Consider the following 18373-nt stretch of genomic DNA (forward strand, 5'->3'; position numbering starts at 1 on the left):
TTTATTACTGTTGTCTGAAAAAAATCTCCAAAATGATAACTCTACAGGAAAAGGAAAAAACCCATTTTACTTTTAATGTAAGTCAATGGAACCAGACCTTTTTCCAAGTCATTTTTGGCTGTTTCTTTTGGTCCATTCTTCATGAAATTTACATAAAATGTAAAAAGCAACAGGCATTTTCAAATTATGTCAAAAAGAGAAAACATGGAGATAAGAGGTTTTACTTAAATATGGCATTTTCTGCTGATTTTAGAGCACATTTCATTTGCTTAGTTTAACATATTGGAAAAAAATCTAATGTAACATGAAGTCATATGCAAAAGTTTGGTCCCACTGGTTAAATTTACATTTACATTAAATTTACAAGTAAAATTTACAAGTAAAATCACATCCTCTACAGGGAAACCAGTTCTGCACTTTTAATGCACATTTTTTTGCCTAACATATTGAAGTGTGAGATGCACAAATTATGGCTCATTTTTATAATTTATGGTCCAATGTGGAATTAAATTTGCAGAAATGTGCCATATGTAAATTTGTTCTCTGTAGTAAATGTGTACTCATTTTTACTTATAAAGTCCACCAAACCTCATTTGACCAGGTGCTTTGCGAAGTATTTTTAAAGTATTTAGTAGTAAATTATAGTGTAATGTCTATCATGTATAATATACGCAAAAAACATTGGAAATCTCTTTATTTGTATATTGTTTTGTGATCTTGGCACATCAGCCCACCACAAGCTTTTCCCTTTGGCCACCCAAGACTAAAACTTGTAAAACTTGTAACCCTGTTATATAATGGCTTTAGCTGTCAGTGACCTGTGTTGTATTAAGTTCTAGTTTATGTTGCCAAAGTAATAATGTGTGTATGAAGTGTATTTTGTGGTAGTCAAAGTGAAACAGGAAGCTGTGGCTAGAGTTCTGAACAGACCACAAACCAGCTGATATAGTTACTGAGATCAGCCTGTGTGTTTCCCTAGCGACAGGAGGGGTGGAGCGCAAGATCCCGCGCAAGACCCCACGAACGCGGCTGGTCAGTCTGCAGGAAGCTCGAGGGGAGGTCATGGACCCCTCCCCTCTGGACCTCGAATCAGAGAAACGCCGCTTCTCCGCAGCTTGAATCGAGACCAAGATTCAACTGTTGCCATGGAAACACCTCAAAGTTCCCAGAATGCTGTACAATTTCTTCTGCTGTGTTGCATTTGTGTTGCATTCAGTTTTATTTGTACAGCACTTTTTTGCAGCAGTCATTGTTCCAGAGCAGCTGTCCAGGAATCCAGATCCAGCTCCAAAATGAGCGTTGCCATGGGCAACATGTTTGAAACAGTGAGAGGAACTGAGACTCAGAGCTCAGGACCTAAAAGGGGAACCTGAATGGCAGAATTATGATTCAAAATAGCAGAAAGAGCACTCCAATTTTGTCCTGTTCACTTACCTGGTTTTTATATTAAGATTATAATTTTGAAATGGAACGGAAAAATCTTTTGCACGGGTTTACATCTGTTCAGAGAGCCAGACGTCATTAAAAAGACACTGTTACTTTTGTACTAAACAGATGGAAAAATAAAAATAAAGCCCTCTTCTTACTTTTTAAACCTTTTTGGCTTCAGGTCTCTGCTCTGTTTTAACGTGTATGATTTCATTTTTAGCTTTCAGCAGGATTACAGGAGCTGGTTAAGCTGTATTTTTATTCCAGAGATCAGTGTAAGACTTTATCAGTTTACAGTGTTGGTGTCTGTGAGACAATGGAAGAAGGTAACTCATTTATATCTCAGCTTCATTTATATCCCAGCTTTTTGTGCGCCTGCTTTGCTCATCTGTGCGTTAATGGCGACATCATACCTGGTAGAAATTAAATTCAGGCTTACTAGCAATGTGCTTTGTCAGTTTTTGAGCCTGTTTTGTAGCAAGCAGAGCTTTTTTTCTTTCAATAGTTTGTTTTCTAAGATGCACTTAAATATTAGTTGAATTAACAAAAATAAAATTGAAAGGAAAAAAAAGCTCTCCTTTGCTCATGTGTGCATTATTGGCAAAATCACACTTGGTATAAACTAAATTGAGGATTCCAAGTAAATTATATCACTTTTATAACACTATTATAAGCACTTTTTTAGTACATTTTTTTTTAATTTAATTTAAAATTGTCAGTAATTCCTTAGATTGTTGCTCAGTTTATAAGCTTGTTTCTTCATTTTATTTGTGTTTATTTATCTATATTTTATTTAGTCTGTTATAGTTTTTTTTTATTGTTTTTAGCTACATTTTTTAAATTGCATTTTTAATCATTTTGTTTTATTTCAGTCTATTGTTACAATGCAGAAAATGCCCGTTAACCATTTATGCAGGCTTTTTTGAATCCTGTTGATGAGCAAAGCTTCACATCCTGATTAGATAACATTTCTGTGTCCGCTTACTCTGCTCTACAGCTCTGAGAGGCTTATAATGTCTTTGTCTTTTCTGTACCCTGTAATGAATCAGGATATAAAAGTGTGGAACAACTGGCACATCTTTCCTCCATCAGGCTTCCTGCGTTTTCCATTTACAGATCAGCTTCCTCTACCGATGCATCACCTGTGCCGTTACGCCTGCAGATGCTGCTGATTTGTCTTTGCTGCCTCGTTTTTCCCTTAGTCAGTGTCACAATCTCACTCTCTCTCTCTCTTTCTGTCTCTGCAGCTCGCCAGTCCCTGACCAGACCAAAGTCCTTCGTGTCTACTCGGCTGCTGTCTCTGGAGGAGGCTCGGGCCCGCTCCCAGGCCCCTCTGCTTCTGCAGGGATCTCCTCATCCCCTCCAGGATCGGTTCCACACAGTGTTGGACCTTCCTGGTGACAGGTGGGCTTTCTGGGTTACGGTATGCCGTGTATGATGTCACTGACAGTGTGATTAGCACTGATCTATTTTTTTCTATTGAGGCCTTTATATTATAGTTTATATATTATTTGTTTATTATTTAATTTTATTTGTATATATTTATATTCATATCTGCATCTCTGAAGTATCTGAAGTTAACTAATCACCCAAAAAAGGCTCACTGACTCACTGGCCAACTCGCTGCCTCGCTCACTATTTTATATTCTGTTTTGTATTCATACCCAATTTTCTCTCTGGTTAGTGCCTAAAGTTGACTAATCACCCCAAAAAACTCAAACATTGCAAAAAACCTCACACAGAACAACTGACTGACATTTAGAGTGCTGATAATTCTCCACAAGGGGGCACCATTAACAGTTAAATAGTTTTAATGCATCATAGGACCAGGGCAGGGGTGACGCCACAACTCAAAGTGGTGGGGCAAAACATGCTGTTTCAAAATAAATAAAATTTTTAAAAGGCTGAGCGGCTGAGTGACAAAATGTGGTCAGTCCACTTACTACACCTGCCTTTCATGTCATATGTATTTTTCAGATTATATTACTTTTATTTCTACTGAGGTATATTAGTGAATAAAGGCATTTTTTACTGTGCTGTGTTATAGCCATTCATATTTAGATACAGTTAATTCCATTTTTTTGTGTATATTAAGTTTGCAAGTTTGCTTTGATGGTGCCAATATTTGTACTGCTTTGTGATTGGTTACATCCCTGAGTCTCACAATCTTCAGTTCCTATGCGATAAATGCTGGATGTAGTAGAAGTTGCACTGCAGTACTGAGTACTTACATCGATTTTCATTCTTCTTCTTTTGTATTATTATTGTTCTATTCAAGTTGTTTTGGGAAAGTACTTTTACTCATGTAATTATTTTATGCAAGTATTAATACTTTACCAGATTCAGTAGCTGCAGCCTCCGATAGCAGTATTTGTTAGCGAACATCTCTGAAGATCATCATCAGGCTGTTTTCATACACAGTTCATTCTCTAAAGACACACCACAGTTTTGTGATGTATCTCTTTCATTTGGTTCGGATGGTGGACTGCAAAGGCTAAATTGGGCTAAATCTTGATTTGAAGTTTTGCAGGGGTGCAAACGCTCTGTTATTCTCACATTCACCATGAAAACAGAGAAACAGGAAATAGAGACGCTTATCGTCTGTGTGTGTGTGTGTGTGTGTACCAGTTTCAGTGTAATCGATCAAGGCGCTGATGCTTGGCTAAAAAGATGCCTCAGTCCCTGTACCAAAATCTTAACGCATGTCATATTTCATTGCTCGTCTCTTATTGTTTACAGCAGCTCGCAGTGCAGGAACGATGTGAACGTTTGTAAAGAGTGAAATGTTAAAGCAGCAGGTTGTGCAGACAGGTCTGCACGATCCAAGGTCTGAAAGCTCCTCCCATCTGAAATGGAGATTCTGATTGGCTCTGCTGCTTAAGAGTTTTACTCTTTCACTTCATACAGTTTAGGGAATGCGGAGGTTTTTAAGTGCGCGTCCTGAACTCAAAAGGTAGTGGGACATCACCACAGTACTCTGAGATCTGGTGGGGCAAATGGCTGTACGCCCACAAAGGTTCTGGCAGTCTTGTACCACAGCCTTGCTTTTCTTTTACTTTCTTGTCCAAATTTACTGACATTCGTTAGTTTATAACATTTTTGTAATAATTTTTGTTGATTTTTCTGTAAAGCACTTTGGAAATGTGTTCTAAAAAGGTCTAGGAATAAATAAGTCTATTATTAGTTTTACAGTGGTGCATTAAATAACTGTTATGGTGTCTGTTTCTTTACTTGTATAGAAGGAAAAGAGGCCTGAAGGTGCGGAAGGCAGCTGGAGGGAGCTGGAAGACATTTTTTGCGATTGGGAAGCCTGCAGGCTCAGGCCGGCGTAAGCCCATACGGATCAGCTCCTTATTCCAGCCTGCAACCTCTCATGCAGGTATTGAGTCCCACTGTTAATTTGGTAATATTGTATGGGAGGAGACCTCATCTAAAACTGTTTACATCCATAGACCTAAGCCTACATTGTGTATTGTCACTTATTGCCTATGGTTGTCTGTGTGGTGCTATTCATTTACCCATTCCTGCCTAGATTTACTCTCACTCAGATCTTTCCCCATACTTATTGAATCACATGAATACCGACTCCTTGTTGACAGAGAATCAGTAGCATCTTAATGTCTGTTGTCATGGCTTCAGGTTGCAGGGTGGACAGTGTGACTCTGAGGTCAGCTAAGAGTGAAGAGTCTCTGTCTTCTCAACACAGTGGAGCAGGTAGGAACAAATGACCTCAGGCACTTTTTAATTTAAAAGGATAACTACAAAAATGTATGCAAAGTAGATATCAGTAGCACCACTTAGTGGATGTTGCACTTGTTTTGCCTGTATGTCATCTATTTGACATCTGCTAACACCCACTTCAGCTAATCAGCTAGTTGCAGTGGTGTGGCTCAAGCATGGAAGCAGTGTATTAGAGCACAATAGTGTATTTAGTTTGTTCTGGATTCCATAGTTTGGTGCCATAAAACAGAGCATTTTATATATGTTAACTTTTATTACAAGAGTCTTTAGAATTAATACATTTTTGAGCATATTCCAGGCAAGTTTCTCAGGTAACAAAGTGCCATGTATATGTACTTGCACACCACTATATTAGAAGGTAATGTGGTGCTTTTTTTTTCTTTCTCTCAGGTCAGGGGAAGCTACAGCGCTTGCGAAGGCCTCGCTCCAGCAGTGATGGCCTCTCTCTGGCCGCCTCCATGGACCCTCAGCTCCTACCCCAGCCCCCTCCAGCTCAGATCCCACCTAGCCGCTCATACGACAGCTTGCTGCCTGAGGAGGCCCGAGATGTGGATGAGGAAGAGGATGAGGAAGATGACGAGGAGGGGGTATACATGCTGCCCGATTTCTCGCAGGACCCTGCCGCCTCCTGGATGGCCGAGGATGTCATTGACTTTAGCCCCACCTTCCCGGATGACGGGCCAATCGGGATTGGAGGCAGTGCCATCGCCCCTGGAGGCAGGGAGTCTCCACCCGCAGCTACACCCCCTCCCTACCGCTGCCTGAGTCACCAAGGACATGCCCGCTCTGGCAGTCAGCGGTCAATCACAGAAGACCCAGACTCTGTGCTCAACCAGTCAGAAGCTGCAGCCCGCAGGAGTCTGATATTGGCGGCTGCTGCCCCACCCCAGCAGGTGTTCTGCCAGCACAGGCCCTCTGCTGCCTCTAACCCTGCCTCTAGCAACACTCAGCAAGGAGAGTCCAACCTAAGCCCCTCCCACAATCAGCCTTCTGCTCCGGCAACCTCTACCCCATCCTCGCAGCCTCCACAGGAGAGGCGCTCCTTTACAAAGAAGATGGTACACGCGCTGTCTCCTAAAGCACCAAAGTCACCTCCTCTGGATATATCTGACCCCATCGCCATCAGCGTTCCTGCCAAGGTGAATTTCACACAGCTGGTAATAGCTGCTCTAAAAGCCTGGCTGTTGAGCTGTGCTGCTCAAGAAGAGGCTTCGGGGGGCTAATGTGTGCCACTGAGGCAGGCACATTTCATACCTGTACAAAATCTGATTACTGTATATACTTTACTTTAAAGCATCCTCAGAGCACAGCGTGAGGTTTTAAACATCATACAGCTCTGGCTTTTGTTAAAAACTTGTCATGTCTCACGTACAATCAGATTAAACGGCATTAGACAAAGTAGCATCAGGTTATTCTTTGTAGATTAATTAGTTTCGTGGCCAAATCAAGTATGACAGTTAACTGCAACTTTTATGGAACTGCGCTATTATTTTCTAAACAACCCAAAAAGGCCCCTAAAGTCCTATTTGTAAAGTTTGGTTGTTTTTATTTATTGATTTATTTATTTTGGCTAGATTTTTTATTTTTAAATGACAAACACAATGCTGAGTGATAGTAAGTGTTCACCGATTTTCCTTGCAGTTACTTTAACCATGTTTTGACAAAATGCTGTTTAATTACAGTTGAAATGTTGATATTACAGATATTACAAGTGGCTGATGTCTGGTTTCCATCTTCCACTTTAAAATAGTTCCACACTGCACACATCTAAATGAGAGAATCTGTCCGTTTGTCATATTTACAACAGTAGTACAAATAAAGCTCAGTAGGGCAAAACAGAATTAGATGAATCTTGAAGATCGAACCATTAATCTGTTCCAAAAGTGATGTTTTTTTCACAGATCCATGTGAGATCCATACTTACTGTATCATTTTCTCGTGGTGATGCACATGCTTATGCATAGTCACAGAAATTACTCAACCTTTCAGGTGCTGGAAATGATTGGCGGACGAGCTGGCGAATTGCAGCCTGGGACTCCAGGGGGTGGACCTTCCCAGCCACCTCAAATGATATCCATGCTGCTGAGATCATGTGACTTCCAACTCACAGAGAGCTGCCAACTGGAGCTAAGCAGCAAGCTGGGCCACGAGGCCAAGATCAAGGGCCCCAGTAAGTAGTGTCATGCTGTTATTATGTTCCATCATCAATATTAGTATAGAATGCTATAGAGCAGTGTTTACCATCCCAGTCCTCAGGGCCCCCCAGATGTTGCATGTGTTATGTGTTGGATTGGAGTAAAAATGTTGACTGTCTTGAGGGGCCCTTTTTTTCATAATACAGTTGAATAAATTCAGTAATATTTGTGCCATAGACTTGCATACAAAGATTTTTTGTTATTGATAATATAAAATATACATAAATGTGTGTGTATTGGTGCATTCCAACCTCATGCTCTACATTTTTGCCACTCTCTTCTCTCCCAGACATTATTGGTCCCACTGGTGCCCCCCTGCCCTCGCAGCAGCCTCCTCCCCCTCCTCCAAAAAACCCAGCACGTCTCATGGCCTTGGCCCTAACGGAGAGTGCCAACAAAGCTCTCCGGCAGGGTGCTTCTCCTCCCTACCGGCCCCGGCAGACCCCTCCTGAGACCGACACCCGCTTCCAGAGGTCCCTCTCCGCAGACGCAGGGGCGCTGCTGTCCTCAGACCCTGACCAACTATACTCCACGGTGCGCCCCCTGTCTGTGTGGATGACTGAGGGTGAGGGTGAAGATGGTGCTTCTGAGAAGACTCCAGACAGATCACATGAGGAGGAGTCAAGGTCACCCCAAGGCCAGGTCTGTTCTTGTTTGCACATACATACAAAATATTGGGAGGCTGCTGTGAATAAAGGTCTTATCGAACTGTAAAATAGAATCTGTTTAATTGGAATGTAATTGGATTCGTTTATGCCCTACTTAAAGCCACAGTTTGAAAACTTTGTGGAAAACGTATAAATGGCAAATCCACTGATTCTTGAAGACAACATGTTTACAGTCCAACAAATTCAAAATGTCACCAAAAATAACTTCAATTTCAAACTTAAAATAATGACTTTAGACATTAACCAAGTAGAGGTGGACAAGGTGCAAACTTCTGTGCTTGAGTTTAGAAGACATGAAATTAGCTGTTAACCACTGAACTTACAATCATCACAATACAGTATGTTTTTTTCACAGTGCTTTTATTTTTGATGTGTCAGTACATTCAAAAGCAAGAACTTTCTACTTTTATCCAAAAGTATGTATAATAATTTTAGTAATTTTATATTTTGTAATGTTTCTGTATCCAATTTCAAACAAGTTATATGATGTTTAAATCAGATATTCATTCTAACCATAGTACCGAGACAGCATTGGTTTGTGCTGTCAACGACCTGATGCACAAAATCCTTCTATTTTGGTCTTATTGGATCTTAATGTTGATCACAAGATTCTAGTCCACAGCTTGAATGTCAGGTAGACCTCTCAGTTTTAGAATGTTTTATATAATATTTAGATAATAGGTAGTTCATGGTTTCACTGGGGAATCAGTCATTTGTTGTGGAGTCCCACAAAGGTTTAGGGTTTTTGCTTTTCTCTTTGTACATGTTACCTCTGGTGAAGTTGAATTTTTTCATAGCTATGCTGATGAAGCACAATTGTACATTTCCATTCCTTCTGTTAATCAAGACTCTATAGGCAAACTCACCAGCTTCCAGATATTTCTCAGTGGATGTCATAAAATTTTCTACAACTAGATTATGAAAAACCAGACATACGAAATCTGGATGTAATTTTAGATTCTGAGCTCTGGTTTATCCAACATGTCAATGCAGTCACTAAAGTAGCTTATCACTTGAGAAACATTTGCCAAAGTTCTGAGAATTTCTTACTCAGAGCAATGCAGAGAAACTTGTTCGTACATTTGTTATAAACAGAATGATTCAGCACAAGTGACTAAATTAATTAAAACTCTACACCTCTAGCTATTTAGCATTTTTAATTTTGTCATTTTCTTACATGATTCTTTTCTTACATAATTGCTTGTATTAATGTTAAGCCTTATCACCTAGCATGAAAAGTGCTATATTAATAAATATTATTATTATACTTAAGTACAGATGTTTTGTCCTGCCTTTCCTTAACAGGACCTGCGAAGGACCTATATCATTTGTTTCTTAGTTCTAGCAGTTTGGAGATTTGATATGCATTTGAGGTTGACATGCATCCAGTCTCTTTAATCAGTGTTATAAAAAAAATTAATGCAGTTTTTCTATTGAGGATTCACTGAGTTTTACTTCTGAATGCAGCAGTACTTCTCAGATTTAAAAAATTGTGTTGTTTCTCTCCCTAACAGGACACAGGAACGCTCTCCTCTGATGCCTCAGTTTCTGATTCTGGAGCATCCAACTCTGAACTGTCTGCTGGCAGCTCTTCTGGGGACAACGAGAAAACCCCGAGCCCCATCTATAAGAATCAGCAACAGCTTCCTCAACCACCAACAGAGCCTTCAAAATCAAGCCCCCCCTCTGCCAGTGAGGCTCCCCCACAGAGGAAGCCCCCAGCCTATGGCCGCCAGTTCTCCGCTCCACACCTCCAGCAACAGAAGTCCAGTACTCAGTCCATGTCCCCTGCCCAATCTCACTCCCAGCTTCTGCACTCCAAATCAGAAAGCTCACCCTTGGCACAGGTACGTGCCTTCCATCCCACACGACCCAAAGTACCCCCTAAACCATTGGATCTTGTCCCACAAAGAGCTCCACTTTCCAATACCGACCGGCAGGACTTTACACGCCGCTCCCTGGACGCCGGACGCATCCGGCGCATGGTAGGTCCAGCTCAGGGCAACCCACCACTTTCTAGAGCTTTTTCAGAGCGCGTTAGTAGCACATCAGATGCACTGTCCCGCTATCATGCAGCAAGAATGGCCAGCCAGGCGGCCCAGGCTACGCAGACTGTACAACCTCCCATGCAGCAGCAGGGCCAGTTACCTCATGTCCGACCTGCGTTCTCATCTTCTGAAGACCCATCCAAAATGGAGAACTTCTACTATGAGATTGGTGCCCCTGAGCATCCTCAAGGCCCACCTAGCTACTCCCAGCACAGCTACCAGAACATGAGGCTTGATCTAGAGGGTAACTACCGTCTTTCAGACCCAGCCAACCAGAGACCCCTGTCCAGGAGCCACCCTCCACCCCAGTATTCACAGGTGCCTGCATCCACCAGGACTCCTCAGCTTTGGTCCTCCGAGGCCACCCGTGCCTGGGCTGCAGCCCACTCACACTCCTTCTCCTTTTCTCACTCCCATTCTCATCGTCATCCCCAAGACCATCTGCCAGGTCATCGCCACCCTCGGCTCCAGCGCCAAACATCTTCCTCTGTAAAGCTGGTTCGTAGTGAAATGCACCCGATCCCCGCCTCTGCTGGCTTGCCATCCTCCAGTTGTCTGGTGCCCCTGTCCGTGCATCAACGCAGCCTGCACTGTCCACAGCGTTCACCCTCATCTGACCTCACTGCCTCCCAGCTGCACCCGTACTTTGAAAACGGGAAAGTGTGCTATCGGTACTTTGAGTCCTCCAGGCCAGAGGAGGCACTGCTGAGTCACCATCAGCCTGCCACGTCAAAGTCGCCCCAGGCTCAGTCATCCCAGACTTCCCCACTACAAGCACATAAACCTCCCTCAAAAGAGCAGTCAGAGCCCATCTATGTGAACTACCCTTTCACCAGCCCTCCAGGAGCTGGAGTGAATGCTAAGACCTGGGCCACCACTGATCTCGATGGAGATACACATCAAGTGGCTGAACCTCCTGCACCCCCTCCTGAGCCACTGCCAGAGGATGAACAGCAGCCCTTATGCCAGACTACAGAGCTGGAGAGTCCCACAACTAGCTTTGAAAGCCCTGCACAAAATGACGCTGCCTCAGATTCAAGAGCACTGGAAATGCCCACCGAGATCAACATGGCGCACTTCCGCAGCCGCTCGGACCCTCAGACATCCAGTTCGGAGCCTAGACACGCTTTGACAGGAAAGGACATTGCCTCCTTGTTGATTGAGAAGCTGGCAGAGGATGAAAGAGAGGGTCCAAGCCTGGCCACATCATCCTCTGCATCCTCCTCGCCCCACATAGAGTACCCCCCTAACCCTTACCCCAGTCAGCAGCAACAGCGCCTTCCACCTGCCTACAATGTGTACACCCCTGGACCATCTCGGAGTCATTTTGAGGGCCAGGGCACACCACGGGAAGGCTCTGGAGCTTTCCAACGGCAGGACCCCTTGCGCCGTTCTTCCGGCAGCCAGTACCGGCAAGCCTTTGACGTCATGCCGTCTGGTGACCATGTCCTTAAGTTTTACAGAAGTCAAGACTTTATCCCAGCCCCCCAAGGAGACAGCACAACCCCTAACCCTTACCCCCCAAGACCTCATTACCAGGACCCTCCATATCCTAGTCGAAGCCCCCAGGCTCACCCAGGCACACCACACACCTCTAATTCTCCCAGCACATCAGCAGCTTTCTCAAACTTGCCGCTAAGCACCCCAAGAGGATACGGGCCCCAAATGGCTGTCAATCCATATAACCAGTACCCTTACCAGGCAGGTCCGGTCCTTCCCCACTACCCCAGTGCCCCACACAGGGACATGATCCTGGATCCCACTCTTCGGCCTACAGCGCTCCGCGGCCAGCGGGGCCTAAACCGGCAGGGAAGTCTGCCCGGTCCTAACTGGACCATCCACACAGAGGGCCAGACCCGCAGCTACTGCTGAAGCACAATTGACCACCTTGTTAAGACTGAGTGTGAGATCCAATCTGATGAATGTCCTAATATAACCCCACTGCTGTACCAGTGAGAGAAACTGGGAGAGACAGACAGAACCAAGATGGAGGTGTAAGAAGGCAAAGTTAAAGAATCAAAGAAGTGAACCGTAAAGTGGCTTAGATATGTAAACATTCCAGTAGACACTGTGCTGTCCAGCAGAGGGCATAAGAGAATTGTATGGCTGCTGTCCCTCTGAAGGGAGTATCAGGTATTCGCATAGTGGTGGTGTTTTTCTGCTTTAGGTACTTTCTGGGTTTAAGTTACTTTATTACAAGCACACTAGATGACAGGACAGAGAGAGCTGTACTTGGAAATAAGCTCAGTTGATTTGTTTTTTTCCCTTCCTTTTTTTTTTTGAGGAGGGGGGGTAAAGTCTGACTATAACCTTGTGCTGCTGGTGGTTTTTAAAGAAGCAATCTGTTCTATTTTGTCTCAACGTTTCTGCTGTTGGTAGCAGCCAGACATTTTTGTTTTTATTGCTTTTTCATTTTTTTAAGTTAACTTAAGTTTTCACTTCAAAGAAAGCATGTAAAATATATTTTTTTTGTTTCAGGTATGTGAAGTATAGGACTGTAATTTTAGTTTTTATTCATTGGTATATATGAGAGAGCGAGTGAAAGAGAATGTCTTTTCATTTTTGTATGAGTGCTTCTGTCTCATTAGTCTCCTGTTCAAAAGTACATAAAAAGAAAGAGAAGGAAAACACTGCCATTAGTGTGTATGTGTGCGTCTGTCCATATTTATGCAAGGTACAGCACTGTATGTTTGGTTCTAAGTAGAGCATGTGGGGATCTCAATAGCTGAACTATGCCTGTAATTGTTGTGCTGATTCTTAAACGTTGCATCAGTCAGTTGAAAACTATGGATATAGAATAGGAAAATAATACGGACATAGGTTAGGATTTTTGCTGTGACCAGTGCCCTTTACGTGTGGCATCGGACACCTGTAGAACCTGTCATTTTTCAGAGTCTGAAGAATTGTGGAAAATGTGAATCCAATCTAATCCCTTTAGGTAAGGCAAAGCTCTGTCTGCATTCATAAGTTCCACATAACGGTCACCACTACAGCATAGTGTACACTACATCAGAGGTAGCCAACTCCTGGTTACTGGAAATCAAACTTCTTGGTCCTATAATTAAGTTCCAAAACTAAAACATCTGAGCTCAAACCACTCTGAATCTTCGGTGTCTGTAGTGGAGCCATGTGTGGTGGATTAGAATTGTAAATAAGCTCTGATGAAGGGTAGAGCTCCAGGAGCAATATGTTGTCTGTTAATTGTCACAATACTGGCCTTTGCAGTACTTGCATCACAGATTGCAAACCACTAAACATTCACTAAATGCTTTATGTGCTGTGAGCACTCTAACCCCTCACAGATGGTCCAGATGAGTCTTCAGTCAAGGTATTCAGATGATCCATCAAATTTGTGGTTAAAATAACAAAGGTATTTATAAATGTGATATTCGATTTAGTCTATATTTTGCAGGCCTAGTCTTTACATGTGGTAGGTCAATGCAATGAAAACATTTCAATTGGGCAAGTGGAACCCCTGGGGATCTACATTTAATAGTTTATTGCCAAGCCTAAACATTCATCATGCTGCACCTTCAGATGTTGCTGATGACTTTGTTTCAATGGATTGGGTGCATTAGATTAGGTTAGTGCTAAAATTCTATTCAAAGCCGGATCTCCTGGTTGTACATCCCTTAGGGTGTAACAGGGTTGACACCTGTAGGAATATTCATAGTTACTGATGCCTTTGCGTGAGCCATTGTTCAGTAACATGTTGAGGCATGAACTTTACCTCTTGAGTAAGTATTAATACAGATACTGAGCCTTTGCTCTCATCGTGGTACATGCCCTATCCTTAAAGGAATACTACAACACTTCTTAATCTAATCTCCATTCACCACTTCTGTAGTGTACAGCCGATTACTAAGTAAAAAAAAAAACAACCTGTTGGCTAAAAGCACAGTTGAATTTAGAGCAGTAAACCTCCAAAGTATCATCTTTTTGTGTTTGGTGTCATGCCCGTATTAGGGAATCAAGGTCTAAGCTGGTTTTCTCTGACAAAAACGAATAGCGTTGTAGCGCTGTTGTGCCTGTTGTAAACTAAAATGTTTCAGAGCCAGTATCTTTTACTGTACCTGTTTTGTTCCTCCAAGCTAGAAGGTCCCTCTGAATTCAGAGTCATTAAAGAGCTGAAATATGGCTATTGCTACATGCTGCGTTTCCATTAAACATTTAACAGAGTCAAACATTTAACAGAGTCACACATTAACATTGCCTAGTCAAAATGACTAAACCAGCACTTAGTGGTTGGTGTGAGGTATTTTGGCAATTGACATCTGAGTACTGGCAGTGTTGCCAAAATACCTCACACAAACCACTAAGCTCTGGAAAAAAGTGCTGGTTTAGTTGCTTTGGCAGGTGTAGGCAACAGATTGACTAGGCAATGTTAATGTGTGACTCTGTTAAATGTTTAATGGAAAGACTTCCTTTCATGTAACATTATCTCCGTGTGCAGTGATCGCTTGCTTGTAGTATTATTCCTATTTTGACTAATATCTGCTATACAGGGTGAGTCAAAAGTCACAGGACACCGTTTTATCTTATTTCATTTTTTACGCTGTCACAAGCCCCCACGATGCGGTGCTGAAGGTGGTGTTTGTTGCGGATTTTCTCAGCATACACAATTTCTTTGAGATGACCCCAGAGATAAAAGTCGATAATAAAATAAAACCTGTCCTGTGACTTTTGACTCACCTGACACTGTACAACACTTGCCAGCCACTTTATTAGGTACACCTGTTCAGTTACTTGTTAACACACACAGCTAATCAGCCAATCACACAGCATGTACAGGTGGTCAAGACAACTTGCTGAATTGCAGACCGAGCATCAGAAAGGGGAAGAAAGGGGATTTAAGGGGCTTTGAACGTGGCGTGGTCGTTGGTGCCAGACGGGCTGGTCTGAGTATTTCAGAAACTGCTGATCTACTGGGATTTTCACACACAACCATCTCTAGGGTTTACAGAGAACGGTCCGAAAAAAAGGAAATATCCAGTGAGCGGTCAGTTGTGTGGACGAAAATGCCTTGTTGATGTGAGAGGTCAGAGGAGAATGGGCAGCCTGGTTCCAGATGATAGAAAGGCAACAGTAACTCAAATAACCAACCAAAATCTCTGAGGAACGTTTCCAACATCTTAAGGCAGTTCTAAAGGCAAAAGGGGGTCCAACCTTTTACTAGCAAGGTGTACCTAATAAAGTGGCCGGTGAGTGTATAAGACAATGTAGTGACACTCGGGAGGAAGGACGGCATTTGTCAATGTTCCACATCATTTGTGGAACATTTATGTTTATTACAGGGTGCAGTGGAGATGGCTTCTGACAACACTAGTTACTTTTCTCATGGAGAAAACTTCCTTAGACTCCTTAGATTCCTTATATGGGCATGACACCAAAGACGCACAACTTCAGAGGCCTGTTGTGAGCAGGTTTCGAGGTACTCTGACCTTTTTCAAGCACAAGAAAATGTGTTAAAATGATTGTGGTAATCAAAGGGAATTATAGATGTGGCAGATGGAGACTGGGTTGAAAAACGCTGGTGTCTTTCTCTAAGCAGTTGGCTCTGCTTTCCACTGCATATTTTTTCATCTGCTTTTTAATAGTGAGCTACTTTTGCTGACAAGTCTTGAAGGTACAAGGTTTAGCATGAAGTGTGTGCGCGCGTGTGTTTTTATGTGTGCACGTGAGTGAATGTATCTGTGTATGTCAGAGCTTTGTCTTTTTTATCCATAACTATGCAGTAAATAAGTACAAGGGAAAAATTTCCTACAACATGGTAACACTCCTCCAAATGGTAATACTACCTATGTATTTCAACAGACTGTGTGGGTGCGTGTGGGTCTGTGTGCTTTAAACCTAATCTTCCTGTCCAATGGTCACTCTTTCTGCCTTGTAGCACTTTGCAAAAGGCAATTCATCATATTTTGTAATATTTACCAATGTGTGAATTAAAAACTTGATGGTTGCATCAGTCATAAATATTGTTTGTTGTATTTTTTTTCAGTCACTAAAAGGGCAAAAACTCAAACGCAGCATATTCTTCCCACATATAGTGTATTGAAAAATCTGACACCATACTTTAATTTGTTACATTTCCAACCAAAATGGCCTTTAATAAGTATGAGATTATTCTGTGTCAGAAAAAAGATACATGACAGAAAATTACAGGAGCCTCAACAACTAAACATAGAAAAACATCTCATTATTTACTGAGTCTACTCTTTACTTTTAGTATAGCTTCCATTCTTTTTATGAGACATGCTTTCAGTTTTTCAAAGAAATCTGCAGGGATATTTTTCCACAATCTCAAACATTGCAGACATTGAGAAATGTATAGATTTCCCCTTTAAATCAAACCTGAAATCAAATGTCAACTTTTCACCTACTTGGTCTATATTCATGGTCATATCAAACATGACTCTTCATATCATTTAAAACACTGGTTCTCAGCCTTGTACACCTCAAGGCCCACCCAATTATGAATTCCAGAAATTAACATTGCTTTAAAAAATGAAAATTAGAAGAGGCAAAAGAAATTCAGCTCATTTTGTGATTATAGTTTTCACTCTAAGATATGTTGCTCAGCATACATGAGGCAAGACCTAGTCAAGATTAAGACTTTTCTCAGAATATAGTGAAAAAAGACTGAAATTTGTATGTAGTTCAGTTGTACTACCACTATCAGTTGGATCCACCACTACAACAAAGGCGCTTCTGGTTCATGGCCCAGTGGCTAAACCCCGATTTAAAACCCAGATTTTTATTTTTTAACTGTAATCTTCCATAAAAATAATACTTTTGCCTCTAAAACGTCTAGATTTTTGGATAATATTTTTTTTTAATTATACAAATCATCTGAGAAGCATCACATACTCCCACCACCCCACCTGTCAACCTGTCATTGATCAAAAACACTGAACTTTGGAGACCGTTCCTGTGTTTTCGTAGACTTGTTTGTGGTTTCTGACGCTGTATGACCTGTTAACTCCCAAATGAACAGTATACTCAGTTATGAGCAAAGGTTTGGGTGCACCTGGTCAAATTCCTTTTTTTTTTTTTTTTTTTCTTTTTCAAATCATGGCTTATACAAAGGTGATGGCACATTTGAAGTTTTTTTTTTTTTTTCTTTTCTTCTTTGCGCACATACCAAACATTTGTTCCCTGTAGCTCCGGGGTCGGCAACAAAAAAATGTTAAAAGGAGCCATTTTGTCAGGTTTCTACAAAAACCAAACCACCTTGGGAACCACAACATTTTATGTTTATTTTATTGAAGCAGCGTTTCACCATCTTGTTTTAGTATATGCTAATGTCCTAGTGTAAACTACAGATATGAAATAAACAAAAACACAGACTTACTTTGCTCTGCTTTAAGCTTTTCTCGCATCTCCAGCAGGAAACTTTTCCACGCAAGTAGAAGTTTCTGGTAAAATGTCTCTTAACGTTCGACTTTTTTCGAAGCTGCAGCTTCTTGTTCGAATTTTCCCGTTCCACCTTAAATGGCGCCAGAATGTTGCCAACTGCTGTCCCATTTAAGGTGAACATGAAAATTTGAACGAAAAGCTGATTTCAGCTTCGTGACTTTTTTTTTTTTTGACAGTTTCTCTGCAGATTAAACGCATCAGGAAACCAGCTGGAGTGATTATAAAGCAAAAAGTCCATTCGTCTCTAAATAAACAGTGTTCGTCTTAAAGCTTCCTCTTTGCTGTTTTGTTAGCTACTAGCTAGGCGAGACTTGTCTGCGTTGCTATGGTGACCAGCAGTCTGCGTTGCTATGGTGACCAGCAGTCTGCGCTCGGGGGTAAAGGTTGAATTAGCAACTCCAGCGTTTACAACCATTTAGCTAATGCTAAAACGGCGTTGAACGATCAGCAGAGCTTTATTTCACTGTGAAGGAGGTTTATTTTACTTTTACCTACATGTCTAATTCTGCTGTGGAGCCATTACAGGTCAGCAAAAGACCCGGATGTTGTCGAACCCTGCTAGCGGTTGTTTACTTTTTTCCCCAGTTTAAAATCACCTAAACAGAGGCGTTCAAACTTTTTCGATGCTACCGTATAAGTTACTACACCAAAATGAAGCTGTATTTATTCATTAGCCACATTATGCCCAATGCAAACAAAGCAAACTTTGTTAATATGATACTTGAGTGATTCATCTGTGTAACAAGGCGTGGGCGACCGAATTCCCTATAACTCCAAAACAGATTCAGTTCCTGAATAACGTTACCCTATCCTTTCTCCTCCTGCTGTGCTCCCTATTTAAGCTCCGTTTTCACGGTGCTTTTGTGTTGCGGGTTGA

At 41.9% G+C, this 18373-nt stretch overlaps 1 protein-coding gene across 7 annotated transcripts in view; it reads left to right on the forward strand.

The window, feature by feature from the left end:
- Positions 1-14000, forward strand: part of arhgap33 (Rho GTPase activating protein 33) — an 89512-nt gene extending 75512 nt beyond the window's left edge. For 6 of the 7 annotated variants that reach the window (XM_037533921.1, XM_017715671.2, XM_037533924.1 and 3 more), the window contains 7 exons: positions 2676-2832; positions 4668-4807; positions 5068-5142; positions 5560-6308; positions 7159-7339; positions 7654-8006; positions 9547-14000. In XM_037533921.1, the coding sequence (XP_037389818.1) occupies positions 2676-2832; positions 4668-4807; positions 5068-5142; positions 5560-6308; positions 7159-7339; positions 7654-8006; positions 9547-11952 (4061 nt within the window). In that variant the 3' untranslated portion in view covers positions 11953-14000. The remainder of the gene's footprint in view (positions 1-2675; positions 2833-4667; positions 4808-5067; positions 5143-5559; positions 6309-7158; positions 7340-7653; positions 8007-9546) is intronic. The other variant, XM_017715670.2, reaches the window with a different exon arrangement.
- Positions 14001-18373: the final 4373 nt, after the last annotated feature.

The sequence above is a fragment of the Pygocentrus nattereri genome, chromosome 24, assembly GCF_015220715.1.
Source record: "Pygocentrus nattereri isolate fPygNat1 chromosome 24, fPygNat1.pri, whole genome shotgun sequence".
In the NCBI taxonomy this organism is placed as follows: domain Eukaryota; kingdom Metazoa; phylum Chordata; class Actinopteri; order Characiformes; family Serrasalmidae; genus Pygocentrus; species Pygocentrus nattereri.